The sequence below is a fragment of the Globicephala melas genome, chromosome 10 (assembly GCF_963455315.2).
Source record: "Globicephala melas chromosome 10, mGloMel1.2, whole genome shotgun sequence".
NCBI lineage: Eukaryota > Metazoa > Chordata > Mammalia > Artiodactyla > Delphinidae > Globicephala > Globicephala melas.
In genome coordinates this window covers 18,029,927-18,044,452 of record NC_083323.1, presented here as the reverse complement: position 1 = coordinate 18,044,452, position 14,526 = coordinate 18,029,927, and the positions used below count along the sequence as shown (strand labels likewise).

Below are 14,526 nucleotides of genomic sequence, written 5' to 3'. Positions count from 1 at the left end.
AAAGATGGTGGGAGATGATGTCAATTATATTATAGTTATAGACATGAACTCTGAGTCAGGCAGCCTTTGAGTCTTTGTTCCTGGCCTGACACGCTGTGTGGTCTGGGGCTGGCTGCTTAACCTCTCTGAACCTCAGTTTCCTCATTCACAAAGTGGGCCTCATAATACTGCGAACCTCACAGGATTGTTGTGGACGTTAAATGGGATCATTCATTGACTCAACAAACGGTCATCAAGCACCTACTTTGTGCTGTTGTAGCTGCCAAGGATGTAGCGATCAAAAGCTTATACACGAGTAGGGGGAGGGGGCATCTTCAGTACAGAAATGAGTGTACAAGATACCTTCAGAGAGGGCCAAGAGTCAGGAGGAACAAAAATCAGGCCAGTGTGATAAAAAGGGACCGGGAGTCAGGGAAGCGACATCTGAGCTGAGATGTAAAGGAGGACATTCCATCCTGAGCCTGTGCAAAAGCAAGACGGAGCAGTAACTCAGTCCCCACCGGACTGGACAGGCATGTTTCTTACCCTTCTGAGCACCTCCTGTGCTGGATGGTGGCCCGCGGAGCACATGGGGTTCTGGGGGCCCAGAGAAGGGCCTTTTTCATCTTTCCCACTCTTCCCTCCCAGGGCAAGCACAAGTGTGAATGTAAACGTCATTACGTGGGAGACGGGCTGGACTGTGAACTGGAGCAGCTGCCCATCGACCGCTGCCTGCAGGACAATGGGCAGTGCCACGCCGACGCTGACTGTGCTGACCTCCACTTCCAAGGTCAGTGGCCCGAAGCACCTGGCCTCAGGCATGGGGAAGGGACCTCTGCAAGAGCAAAGGGTCAGGGACTTCCCTAGTGGTGCAGTGGTTGGGACTTCGCCTTCCAGTGCAGGGGGGTGAGTTCGATCCCTGGTAGGGGAGCTAGGATCCCACATGCCTCAAGGCCAAAAAAGCAAAACGTAAAGCAGAAGAAATGTTGTAACAAATCCAATAAAGACTTCAAAAGTGGTCCACATCAGGAAAAAAAAATCTTAAAAAACAAACTGGGACCGAACAGCCCATGCATTGCCCAGGACCCAGTGGAGGCTGACATCAAGCACATCGAGGGTTCGGATTTCAACATACAAATTTGTGGGGGACACAGACATTCAGTCCCTATCACGCATCAAGTCCTAAGACACCTCAAGTCCATTTTGGGGATGAAGTGGAGGAAATATAAGCAGGAGAAATACACAGGAGATACGACAAATATATGACACTGTCTCTTCTTGCAAGGAGATTCCCAATGGAGTTGAGGACATTTTTTAATCAATAAGACCGGGGGAAGAAAGGTAATAAGACAGAAGATAGCGATTTATCTCATGCTGATGGTACAACTGAAGGGAGAGAGCAAGCTGGTTAGAGAAAAATTGGAAGCAGGGACTCAAGCAGATATTTGTACACCCACGTTCACAGCAGCATTATTCACAACAGCCAAAAGGCAGAAACAACTGAAATGTTCAACCTATGGACGGATAGATAAAATGCAGTATACGGTGGGACATTACTCACCCTATAAAAGGAATGAAATTCTGTGCATGCCACAGCGTCCATGAACCTTGAAAACATGCGCCACGAAATAAGCCAGACACAAAAGGACAAACATTGTACTCTTCCACAGACAGAAGGTACCTATAATAGGCAAATTCAGAGAGACAGAAGGAAGGATAGAGGTTACTGAAGGGTGGGGAGAGGGGCTCATTCTTTAATGGGTACAAAGTTTCTGTTTGGGATGATGGAAACATTCTAGAAATGGATAGTGGTCATGGTTGCACATGTAAATGTACTTAATGCCACGGAATTGTACACTTAAAGTGGTCAAGAGGCGAATTTTATGTTATGTGTATTTTACCGCAGTAAATTTTTTTTAAAAAAGAATAGAGAAGGGAAGGATCTCTGGGTGGGATGAGAGAGGGAATCCCAGGGAGCTGAATAGAGGCCTGGGGCTACAGTAGACGCTTGAAAGATGCTGGAGTTGAGCTATGCACAGAAGAGCTGGCAAGACTTTCTGCTGGGAGGACTCAGGGACAGCAGTTATCAGGGGTCAGCTGAGAAGGACGAGGCGATGGTGGGAGGGACAGCATAGTATCAAGGCTATGACCCCAAGGTAACAGGATCTCTGCGGGGAAGAGGAGTAAGATGAGGGAGAAAAGGGCACACCGTGGACATGGAGAGTGAAGAAAAGGAAAGGGTCAACCATAATGTAAGGTTTCCATCTCGAGAGACCAACCCAGTGGTGGTGTTAAAGCAGTCTGGGAGTGGGGGGCCCAAGAATTTTGAAAGCTTTGCTCGGGACAGTCTATGTTCAAGGTGATGATGGATCTTCCAAGTTCTATTTCAAGGTGATGGTGGGACTTCAAAGCAGGGAGATTCTGTAGGCGGTTGTTATTTAGGATGGGGTCAAGAATGAGCAGTTGGGACCAGGGACGTTGATTCATGAGTCATTTGCCAGGAGGAGTGTGGAGTCAAGAGGTGCTTGGCTTTTTTCTTTAGGGCACGATTCATTCAGCCAGTCCTGCCTGTTCCCACAACTCACTGAATCTATTCAGTTCGTGGAACATCGCCCATCTTCTCCAGGGGGGTTTTCTCTTCTACTTTTTATGAATACTGAGACAGTGATGGTAGTGATATTAAGTGACTGAGCGTCACACTGGACCCACCTTCTGTTGTGGCTGAGTGGTTACCCTTAAGAAGACGAGATGGCATTGGGATGCCTCAGCTGTCCCGGTGGGCAGGCTACGGAGGCATCCCACACTCAGGAGGAAGTGCCTACTCTCACACAGTTCCGAGGAGGGCAAACTCACACAGCCTCTGTGGCATCCAATTCGGCAACGTGTGCAGAGAGCCTCATGACATTCAAGGGACACATCCTATTGAAATAATCTAAGAATTGAATAACGGGAAACATACCATCCCAGCATTACCTAACATCACAAAAAATTAGAAATAACAAATATCTAACAGTAAAGGATGATCAAATATACTGTTATATCCACTCAAGGGCACTATTAAGAATTGTGGGGACTTCCCTGGTGGCGCAGTGGTTAAGAATCCGCCTGCCAGTGCAGGGGACACGGGTTCGAGCCCTGGTCCGGGAAGATCCCACATGCCGCGTAGCCACTAAACCCATGTGCCCCAACTACTGAGCCTGTGCTCTACAGCCCGCGAGCCACAACTACTGAGCCCGCGCACCACAACTACTGAAGCCCACACACCCTAGAGCCCGCACGCTGCAACTACTGAGCCCATGTGCTGCAACTACTGAGCCCACGTGCTGCAACTACTGAAGCCCACATGCCTAGAGCCCGTGTTCCGCAACAAGGGAAGCCTGCGCACTGCAGCGAAGAGCAGCCCCCGCTCGCTGCAACTAGAGAAAGCCTGTGCACAGCAACAAAGACCCAGCGCAGCCAAAAAATAATTAATTTTAAAAAAAGAATCGTGTTGACTTGGGAAGGAGACAAGGCTAAACACCTTTCCGTCCTTCCCCAAGCTGTTATATTGGTAAGTGTTTATATTTCAGGTGTGGCTGACAAGATTACATGGCCTGTGGATGAATATACTATTGTCTGCGGTCAAAGAAGAAAATCTTGGGAATTCCCTGGTGGTCCAGTGGTTAGGACCCCTGCAGGGGGCACAGGTTCGATCCCTGGTCAGGGAACTAAGATCCTGCAAGCCGGGCAGCCAAAAAAAAAAAAGAAAGAAAGAAAGAAAGAAAAAAAATCTTAAACTTCGCTCTTTTGGGGGTAGAAAGTACCGTTTTAGTGGCATTTGATAAAGAACTTGACAATATAAAAATTTGACTTGTTTCTTGAAGTCACATGCATTGGTCTCTGCATTAACTGGTTAAAAAAAAGATACCAACTATTTAAAAAGGATTAAAATCTTCTAGTATCTTAGGGGGAAAATGGCTAGAAAGCTTTTGTAAAGGCATAGTGGCAATCAGAAAACACATGGGGTCCTTGGCAGAAATTCATTTTTATGTATTTTTTTTTCATGGCTGTGAAGTTCACAAAAAGTGTTCAACTAAAAGTGTCAAGGGGAAATTATGTTGCCAGAGAAAATTTATAATATTGGGAAATAATCGTGATTTCACGTTATAAGAAAGATTTCTAAAAACTAAATATGCAGCATACTGCCACACTTGTGGTATATATGACATGTAAACGGACAGGGAAAAAGACTGGAAGGGTGAAATTACATCAAAATTAAAAGTTACAAAAATAAAAATTCTGTACGGAAGTACATCAGAATGTTAGCCATGGAGTAATGATTATTTCCAGAGAGCGGGACTGTAGGTGATTTTTGTTCCTCTCTTTTCTTTTCCGTACGGCCCAGATTTCTACCAGACACGTGCTACTTTCATAGTTAGAAAAGAAATAAGTATTTTAAATGACATCTCAAAGGGGAGTGGCATCCCAAGAAACCCTGGGATACGGTCAGCCTTCCACTTTGAAAACCTCTGATGAAAGCACTGCCAGCCAGGGGGGCTGGCCTGGACGATTCCTCTCCTCCCCCTTCTAGATACCACCGCTGGAGTGTTCCATCTACGCTCCCCGCTGGGCCAGTACAAGCTGACCTTTGACAAAGCCAGAGAGGCCTGTACCAAGGAAGCTGCAACCATGGCAACCTACAACCAGCTCTCCTACGCCCAGAAGGTGGGGCCCAGTTGGCGGGCACTGTGCAGGCAGGGTCTTCAGGGGAGGAGATGCAGCTTCCTCTGGACACAGGGGAGACTCAGGCTGTTGCCTTCCTGGAGCGGGGAGTTCAGGGAGCTCCTGGAGCAATAACGATTCGTCATGTCCACCGGGAGTCTACCGTGTGTCAGGCACAGTGTGGGGTGCTTCCCTGACATTGCTGTCCATTCTTACAACATCCCTGGAGGTAGGTATTCCTATCTTTTTACAGAGAGGGCAACTGAGGCTCTGAAAGGTAATGTGCCCAATGTCACCCAGCCAAGAAGTGGCAGGTCCAGCATTCCATGTACCCCTGACTCCAAAAGTCTTCTCTCGATCATGACATTCAACCACCAAGGCAGAGGCACAGACTGGGAGTGTGTACCTCATAGATGGAAACCAGAAAGAGATCAGTTAACCACAAGCCTAGGGTCTCCCTGAACCCACAAAGCAGCTGAGTTTTCTGGAATAGCTGGGGCTCTCTTTGTCTGGAGGGGCTGTGAAAGGAGGACATGGGAAGTGCTCCAGCTCTCAGCCACAGCCAGGGAGGAAATGGAGCTCTGGTCAGGGCTACTCTCTTAGCCTCTAAAACCAGAAGCCAATTAGGAAACGTCAGCGACTTTGAGTGACCTGCTAGTGACTGCTCACTGGGAGTAGAGGAGACCACTGTCCATCAGGATGATGTTACTGCCCTCCAACCTCCATCACTACCAGATCCTCAGACCTGACGTTTCTTTACCAAGGAGCAAAGCCTTTGATGCCAGGACCCAGCATCTTGGAGGGTCAGAATTTCTTGTTTCTCCTGCTTGCTGGTTGTATGGCCTTGATCAAGCCATTGAAACCTCTGTCCCACCGGGCATGTTTGTATAAGGACTAAAGGTAATATGGTACAGTGACTGGCACACAGTAGGAACTCAGTTTTTAAGATTAAGAGCTCTGGAGTAGACTGCATGGGTGTGAATCTCAACTCCGCTACTCGCTGGCTGTATGACTTTGAGCAAGTTACTTAACCCTTTTTGCCTCTATTTTCTCAATTATATGATAGAGGTTTTTTTTAAGTTTCTATCTCAAAGGGTTGATATAAGTGTTAAAGGTGCTGACACATGAAAAGCCCTTGCAACAGAACCTGGCCCAGAATAAGCTCTCAATAAGTGTTACAGTGAATGGTGATGGTGAGGATGATGACTGATGATCGGTTACAGTTCTATCAACGCATAAGCAGAAGAATTTGCACCCAGGGAAAAAATAGCTGATTGCAAATCCTTTCTCGAGAGCAGAGGGAAGAAAAATGAGTGTGAAGGACCCGGGCACCTACAGGAAAGAGAAGGCACCACTTTCATCCATCCAATGGCTCAATCAACAAAAATTTAATGAACACCTACTATGTTCCAGGCACGGGGTACAATAGGCAAAATGAGCCATAATTCCAAACTCCATGGAGTTTTCAGTCTGATGGGGGAGTCAGACGTTACCCAAAGAACTCCACAACAAATATGAAATCACAGCTGACCCATGGCCACATCTGTGTCCCTACAGGCCAAGTACCACCTCTGCTCAGCAGGCTGGCTGGACAGTGGGCGAGTAGCCTACCCCACATCCTACTCCTCCCAGAACTGTGGCTCTGGTATCATTGGGATAGTGGACTACGGAACAAGAAACAACAAGAGTGAAATGTGGGATGTCTTCTGCTACCGGATGAAAGGTAACGGCCCACACGCCCCTTTAGATTCCAGGCCATGCAGCTGCTGAGCAATCCTCAGCCTGGCCAGCCGACCTCCCAGGGTGAGATGGGGCAGCCCAGGCCCCTGCCTCACTGGGGCGGGCCCCCGTGTGCTCCTGCCTTCCAGATGTGAACTGCACCTGCAAGGCAGGCTACGTGGGAGATGGCTTCTCGTGCAGTGGAAATCTGTTGCAGGTCCTGATGTCCTTCCCCTCGCTCACAAACTTCCTGACGGTATGTATGTGCCATGTCTGTTTGCTTTCGCCTCGGGGTGGAGGGGTCGCCTCAAAGCAGGTATTAGAGAGGTGAGTCCTTCAAAGAAGACAGAGGTTCACAGTCATAGTTAAGAGCATGGACACTGACCAAAAAAAAAAAAAAAAGGGACTTCCTGGCAGTCCAGTAGTTAAGACCCCACGCTTCCAATGCAGGGGCCGCGGGTTCAATCCCTAGTCAGGGAACTAAGATCCCACATGACGTGTGGCGCAGCCAAAAAAAAAAAAAAAAAAAGTCCCGAAAGGGCGTGGACACTGAGCCTCACTGCCCGAGTCTGAAGCTTAGGTTTGCCACTTGGTGCATCACCTTACATGAGTTACTTTCCCTTCTGAGCCTCAGTTTGCTCATTTGTAAAATGGAGATGATGATAGCACCAGTCTCATAGGGGCACTGTGATAAATAGATGACCTAATATTTATAAAGTGCTTAGCCCTGTGGCCAGCAGATGCAAAATGCTGTACTGGTATTAGCTGGTATTCTTATCTCTGTGTGCAACTACAGCAGCTTCAGCGTCGGCCCTGGAGGAGTAAGGTGCTCTTTTATCTTTGTGGACAGGGTAGGGCACAGTTAGCTAAGTCTACCTGGTGGTCACCCAGTGAGCCAGATTCTCCACACGGGGTCAGCTTGCATTTTGCACTGCACTTTTTTTTTTTTTCTTTTCGGCTGCACCATGCGGCTTGCGGGATCTTACTACCCCAACCAGGGATCGAACCCACACCCTCGGCAGTGAAAGCGCAGAGTCCTAACCACTGGACCACCAGGGAATTCCTGCACTGCACTTAAAGTCACTTTAATATTCTACAAGTCACATCCAATGAAGAGAAAGCCCCTGTTAGAGAAGGAATTGGTGTTGACTGATGAAAGAACTGAGCTAATAATTTTAATAACAATAGCTAAAATTTCTTACGCACTTCCTTCGCACGGGGCATTGTACTGAGCCCTTTCAGGGCCCTTTTCACTTGGTTCATAGAACATAAGCTCCATAAGGGGAAGGATTTTCTCTGCCTTGTGGCTGGCATATAGTAGGTGCTCAATAAATACTTGCTAGAAGGAATAAATCCTCATGCAACCTTATGAAGTCACTTCTGCTGTTATTCCCATTTTGCAGATAAAGAAACTGAGGCTTAGCAAGGTCAAGGACATAGCCAAGGCGAGGGGACTGAGCATAAGTATAGGGCTTGTAGGAGCAGGGCAGAAGCTAAACCAAGGACCCCACAATGGCGAGCCTTTTTCCACAGACCAAAGGTATCCACCTAACTCGTCTAAAACTTCAGCGTTACCGTAAATACTCTAAAGGTAAACACCCAAACCAATACTTGTGCTGCATGGGAGCCTGGCTTGTGACAGCATCTCAGAGAAAAGACGGTGTAGAACAAAACTCACTGGCTACGTGCCCTTCAGCAAATTATCTTCTCTGGGTGTCAGCGGTACTCTCTGCACAATGACAAAGCTGAACTGGGTAGTGTGACTTTTTAAAATCTGTTCAGTGAGTATTTATTGAGTACTTACAAAGTGCTTCAGATATATCAGTGAACAAAATAGACAAACAATAAACAATAAATAGTATTGAAAGCTAGAAGATGATCTAGGCCATGGGGGGTGGGGTGGGGAGGGTAAGGGGAACCACACGGTTCCCATTTTTTTTTTTTTTTTTTTTTTTTGCGTTACACGGGCCTCTCACCACTGTGGCCTCTCCCGTTGTGGAGCACAGGCTCCGGACGCGCAGGCTCAGCGGCCATGGCTCACGGGCGCAGCCGCTCAGCAGCACGTGGGATCTTCCCGGCCAGGGGCACGAACCCATGTCCCCTGCATCGGTAGGCGGACTCTCAACCACTGCGCCACCAGGGAAGCCCAGGGTTCCCATTTTGCATAGAGTGATGAGGAAAGGCCTTAGTGAGAAGGCGACACGTGAGTAAAGTGTGAACAGAAGAGAGGAAGTTAACCGTGCAGATTTGGAGGAAGAATCTGCCAGACAGAAGAAACAACCAGGCAAAGGATGAAAGGCAGGAGAGTGCTGGGCAAGCTTGAGGAACGTCAGGGAGGCCAGCGTGGCTGGAACAGAGTGAGCGAGAGGACAGCCGGGCACGGGGTCAGAGGAGCAACAGTCCAGATGGTTTGGGCCTCACGGGCCACTGTAAGGACTTTGGCTTTTCCTCTGGGAGAAGTGGGGGCCCTTGCAGGGTTTTGACAAAAGGAGACTCAAGACTTCACTTAATGTTTCAAAGACCACACGGGCTGTCGTGTTGAGAATGGCCTGTGATCTGGCCGTGACTTGGGACCATAGGATTTATTGAGGAAAGGAAATATCCTCCTACAGTCTTCTCAAGGGGCAGTCAGACAGAAGAGCGGACGAGTGGCAGCCTGAGTTGGGACGACCAGCAGGAATATTCCCAGAGGGGTGATGCTACCCTCTCCAGCCACCCCGGTCCCTGCACACCAGGCTGACCCGTCTGACCACCTCCTTCCTCTCCCCAGGAGGTGCTGGCCTATTCCAACAGCTCAGCCAGAGGCCGGGCGTTTCTGAAACACCTGACTGACCTGTCGATCCGAAGCACCCTCTTTGTGCCACAGAACAGCGGGCTGGGGGAAAATGAGGTGAGTTGGGCTCCTGACGTCTGTGCTTTGGGCTAGCGCTTCTAGACAGTATCAGCGGCCTATCACCACCATAGTGCAAGGCTACAAACGACCCCAGAACGCAGTGGCTTCACATTTATGTAGCTCCAACAGCTGTAGACCGGCTGGCAGTTCTTCCGGGCCAGGCCAGGCGTGCTCGTGTGTCTAAGCCGGGCTGGCCGTCAGGTTACCTAGGCTGGCTTGTCTGGGGCTGTGCTCCGCAGGGCTCTCATCCTCCAGCAGGCTAGCCCGGGCTTGTGGTGAGAGCAAGCCCAGTCCTGCCAGTGCTTTCTAAGCCCCCGTCTGGTCACATTTGCTAATATGCCACTGGCCCAACAGGTCATGTGGCTGAGCCCAAAGTCAGAGTGGGAGGCCCTCAGATGATGTGGTAAAGAGCAGGGATACGGGGAGGGGTGAAGAACCAGGGCCATGGGGGCAACTGATCTACTACATCAACCTTTTTCATGTCACGGCACACAGAGGAACTGGCAGTGTTTATTCAGCCCACCCACGGGCTCTGACAGCCCAGACCCCACTGAGGGCTGAGAGAAGCAATAGCTCTGCTCACTTGTTACCCACTCAAGACCCATTCCTCCCAGGACACCACTGGGAAGCTCTGCTTTGTCCATAAAAATGACTTTCAAAGTGGAGGCAGAAAAACCAAGGCTTTGCGAAGTGATTTTTTTTCCCTGGGTCATCCTCGTCATTAAAAGGAGAAGATATTGCTTGGCCTTTAAAGACCGTTTTCGTGTCTCTTCTTTGCTCTCAGACTCTGTCTGGGCGGGACATCGAGCACCATCTCGCCAACGTCAGCATCTTTTTTTACAATGACCTTGTCAACGGTACCGTCCTGCACACTAGGCTGGGAAGCCAGCTGCTCATCACCTCCAGCCAGGACCAGCGCCAACTGGTATGAAAAGTCTTCTGGGCTTATAGGGGGAAGTGGGGATAATATATGCCAAGCTCCTAGCAGAGAGTAGGTGCTTAATAGATGGCAACTCTTATAATGTGAAAGTAAACTCCAAAGCTGCAGTTAGCGGTACTAGCTGCGCACCAGAACACACCCCTACCCTTTGGGAAATAAGCCATTGGTGACCGCCAGCCCCAGAAGCTGGTGAACCAGCTTTAAATGAAACCATTTTAAAGCAGTCTGATTCTCTGCCCTTATTTCTGTCAGATTGCCAGCCTATCCTAGGTGTTAACATGTGAGCCTTCAAGTCAAATGACCCTCGTATGAAAACCAGTTCTGCCACTCACTAGCTCTAGGAACTTAGACAAGTTATCTCACTTCTAAGTGTCCCAATTTCCTCATCTGAAAAGCAGGGATGTTGGTGATGTGTTAATGATGATGATGATGGTGGTGGTGGTAACGGTGATGATGATTATGATGGTGGTAATAGTGATATTTTGATAATGGTGGTGTTAATGATGTTGGTAATGATGATAATTATGATGGTAATAATAGCGATATTATTTTGATGATGGTGGTGTGTTGATGTTGATGATGGTGGTGGTGATGATTATTCTGATGATGATGATGGATGACGGTGGGGATGATAGTGGTGGTAGTGATATTAGAGGTAGTGATAGTGGTGGTGGTAATGTGACCATGACAACCATGATGTTCAAATCATAGGCTTTTTTAAAAATATATTTTTTAATCGAAGTATAGTTGATTTACAATGTTGTGTTAGTTTTAGGAGTACAGCAAAATGATTCAGTTATATATATATTCAATTATATATATACTTTTTCAGATTCTTTTCCCATATAGGTTATTACAAAATATTGACTATAGTTCCCTGTGCTATATAGTAGGTCCTTGTTAATTATCTATTTTATATATAGTAGAGTATATCTGTTAATCCTATACTCCTAATATATCCCTCCTCCCTACCTTTCCCCTGCGTTAACCATAAGTTTGTTTTTTGTCTGTGAGTCTGTTTCTGTTCTGTAAATAAATTGGTTTGTATCATTTTTTTAGATTCCACATATAAGTGATACATATGATAAAATTTGTCTTTCTGCCTGACTTAGTGTGATAATCTCTAGGTCCATCCATGTTGCTGCAAATGGCATTATTTCATTTTTCTATGGATGAGTAATATTCCATTGTATATATGTACCACATCTTCTTTATCCATTCATCTGTCAATGGAAATTTAGGTTGCTTCCATGTCTTGGCTATTGTAAATAGTGCTGCTATGAACATTGGGGTGCGTGTATCTTTTCGAATTATGGTTTTCTCCAGATATACGCCCAGGAGTGGGATTGCTGGATAGACCCTCTCCAGCAATTATTATTTGTAGACTTTCTGATGACGGCCATTCTGACTGGTGTGAGGTGATACCTCATTGCAGTTTTGTCAGATCATAGGCTTTTATGGAGATTCAGTGATTCAAGTCTTTCGACGTGTGATAATAGTGTCTGACATGTAGCAAGGGCTAAATGAATTACTTTTAATTTTTACCTAATAAATGATCTTTATTACCGACGATCAGTAGTTTAGACCAGTGCTTCTCAAACTTTACTATGCATTTTAATCACCTACAGGTTTGTGCAAATGCATGTTGTGATTCAGTGGGTGGGTTGTGAGGCCTCAGGTTCTGCACTTCTAAGCACTCTCAGGTGACTGTCCACGCCACAAGCCAGTGGAGCACACTTTGATTAGCAAGGAATTAGATCACTTAAAATCCCTTTCTAACAGTGTGGTGTGATGTTCACAGCAGTGGATCTGGAATCCAGAGGCATGGGATTTGCCACCTACGACCTGGGTGATCTTGGACATACCATTTTCCTTCTGAACTCTCATCTGTTAAACGAGTGGGCTGGACAGAATGACCTCCTGGGGTCTCTGCAGCTCTTAGATCAGCTTATTGGCACAAGAGCTACTAATGTGTTTTGGGCTGTCCAGAGGGTGAGCGCAAGTCCTAAGCTACCTGTCAGTGAGGACTGGCCTGAAGCCCAGGTGCCACGACCTCAGGGAAAACTGGACAACTTTCCTCCATGAAAGGGCTGCCCACATGGAGAGTAAGAGTCAGGTGGTCAGAGATCTCCACCAGCCTCTTCTCATCTCCCCTAGGAGACCAGGTTCGTTGATGGAAGAGCCATTCTGCAGTGGGACATCTTTGCCTCCAATGGGATTATTCATGTCATTTCCAGGCCTTTAAAAGCACCTCCCACCCCAGTGGTGAGTATCCAGGGTTCCTGGTGAGGGGCCAGGGGGAATCCCAATGTCCACTCCCCAAGAAGCAAACTACTCCCGGAAGCCCTGTCCACCCCGCCTCCGGATACTGGAGGCGCCTCCCCCATCCACGGCAGCTGGCCTCAGGGATGCCGGCCCTGTTGCATCCCACCCCCCCCCGCCCGGTGTGTTAGCAACATAACACCTGTCACCATCAATATCTGCTGAATGAAAAGGGCAGGATGGGCCAATGGAGAAACCACTGGAAAGGGAGTGAAAATCCTGAGCATCTCCACTTCGTAACCGTGTGACCTTAGACAAGTCCCAGAACATCACTGAGCCCCATTTTTCTTATCTGCAAAATCGAGGTCGTAATGCCTTCCTCCCTGGGTTCTTGGGAGGGCGAGTTAATATAAAATAATGAAGACAGTCCCTGGCACATAGTACATGCTATATAAGAGTTGGTCGGCTGTGGTTGGTTGGTGGTGGTGATGTTAGTATTCTAACTTTGTTCTAAAAGTATGAGGGAGGGGCGAGCACAGCTGGCTGCTGGGAAGTTCCACAGCCTAGTGGTTAAGCACATAAGTTCCAAAGCCAGGCTGGCTTCCAAAGCCCACCTCTACCACTCACAGGCTGTGTGATATTGGGCAAGTGCTTACCCGCTGTGTCTCCATTCTCCCGTATGAAAGCGGAAACAATAAAAATTGTTTTTATCTCTTTGTGTTATTATACATTTAAATGGATTATTTTGTGTAAGGGGGCTTAGAACAGACCCTGGAAATAGTAAGGGCTAGATACATGTTAACAATTTTATCGTTATTTTTATCCCGACTGGTACCAAGATGCCTCAGGCCAGCCAGAATGGGGTAGGCTCCAGAAAGCACACCTCTTTGGGGAAGTCACAGTTTTGAGTAACAACCGCTCCCCTTTCTGTGTTCAGACTTCAGGCCACGCTGGCTTGGGAACGGGGATGTTCTTTGCCATCATCCTGGTCATTGGAGCCATCGCTCTGGCTGCATATTCTTACTTTCGATTAAACCGGAGAACAATTGGCTTTCAGCATTTTGAGGTAAGACGGAGAAAAACGGGAACATGGGCACGGGGGTCCTCTCTGAAACCCAGCCCCTGGCTCTGGGCTGCTTCAGAGAGCTCACCGGCAGCTGGGCGCCTGGCACACACTCCCCGTCTCCTGGGTGGGGCCTCTGCCCCTAAGAGAGCAGCAGTGGCAGCTCCAAGGCCCGCTCCCTGGCCGAGACAGGACACGGAGGAGGGTGATGCGCTGCCAATGGCCCTTCGTGCCAGGGGTCTGGCTTGGAGGCAAATTCACCAGGGGCCCAGGAGGCCACTCACCTTGGAGGATTCACAAGACAGGCACCCACCGGGATTGATCTGAGCTTCGAGGCTGACTCTGAGGGTGGGGACAGGGTAGGGACCTACACAGCCAGAGGCCTCACGCCACAGCCAGGGAAACGCATTGGCCCTCTTTGAACTGTTGAGCCCACATCCAGGTCAGCGGGTCTCGGCTGATGGTGGGGTGACCCTGGGGAGACACTGGGGACCAGGGTTACCAGCAGCCCCCAGGCAGCAGGTCACTTCCTTCTGGCAGACAGCCTGTGTATTTATCAGCACCATATACATGATTTATAAAACATCACATCTAGCAAAAGTGCACGTGCTGTATGACTCCTTTTATGCTAAGTTCAAGGACAGGCAAAACCACTCCAGGTGACAGGAGTCAGAATAGCAGTTACCCTGGGTGGGACCGGATATTGGCGGGCGAGGGGCATGAGGATACCTCCTGGGGGGGATGGAGATGCCCTATATGCTGACTTGGGTGGTGGTCATACCTGGGGGGACGTATTAAGAAGTCATTGAACTGAACATTTAAGATTGGTGCATGATATTATATGTAAGTCAGATCTCAATAAAAGGAAAAGGAAAAAGCTCCCGGAGGTGGGCGGGGGGTGGCTTGCTTTACCCCCCAATTTTGAAGAGACACTCCTGCCTCGGGGACTCGGTGGTGCTCAGCCCTGTG

General features: G+C 48.3%; 1 protein-coding gene across 1 annotated transcript in view; it reads left to right on the top strand.

The window, feature by feature from the left end:
* The window catches only part of STAB2 (stabilin 2), a 158,325-nt gene that overhangs the window by 138,522 nt on the left and 5,277 nt on the right, over positions 1-14,526 (top strand). Inside the window, exons 60-67 of the mRNA XM_030856195.2 lie at positions 628-769; positions 4,550-4,683; positions 6,238-6,403; positions 6,549-6,655; positions 9,170-9,289; positions 10,077-10,217; positions 12,390-12,497; positions 13,432-13,560. Coding sequence (XP_030712055.2) covers positions 628-769; positions 4,550-4,683; positions 6,238-6,403; positions 6,549-6,655; positions 9,170-9,289; positions 10,077-10,217; positions 12,390-12,497; positions 13,432-13,560 — 1,047 coding nt within the window. The remainder of the gene's footprint in view (positions 1-627; positions 770-4,549; positions 4,684-6,237; positions 6,404-6,548; positions 6,656-9,169; positions 9,290-10,076; positions 10,218-12,389; positions 12,498-13,431; positions 13,561-14,526) is intronic.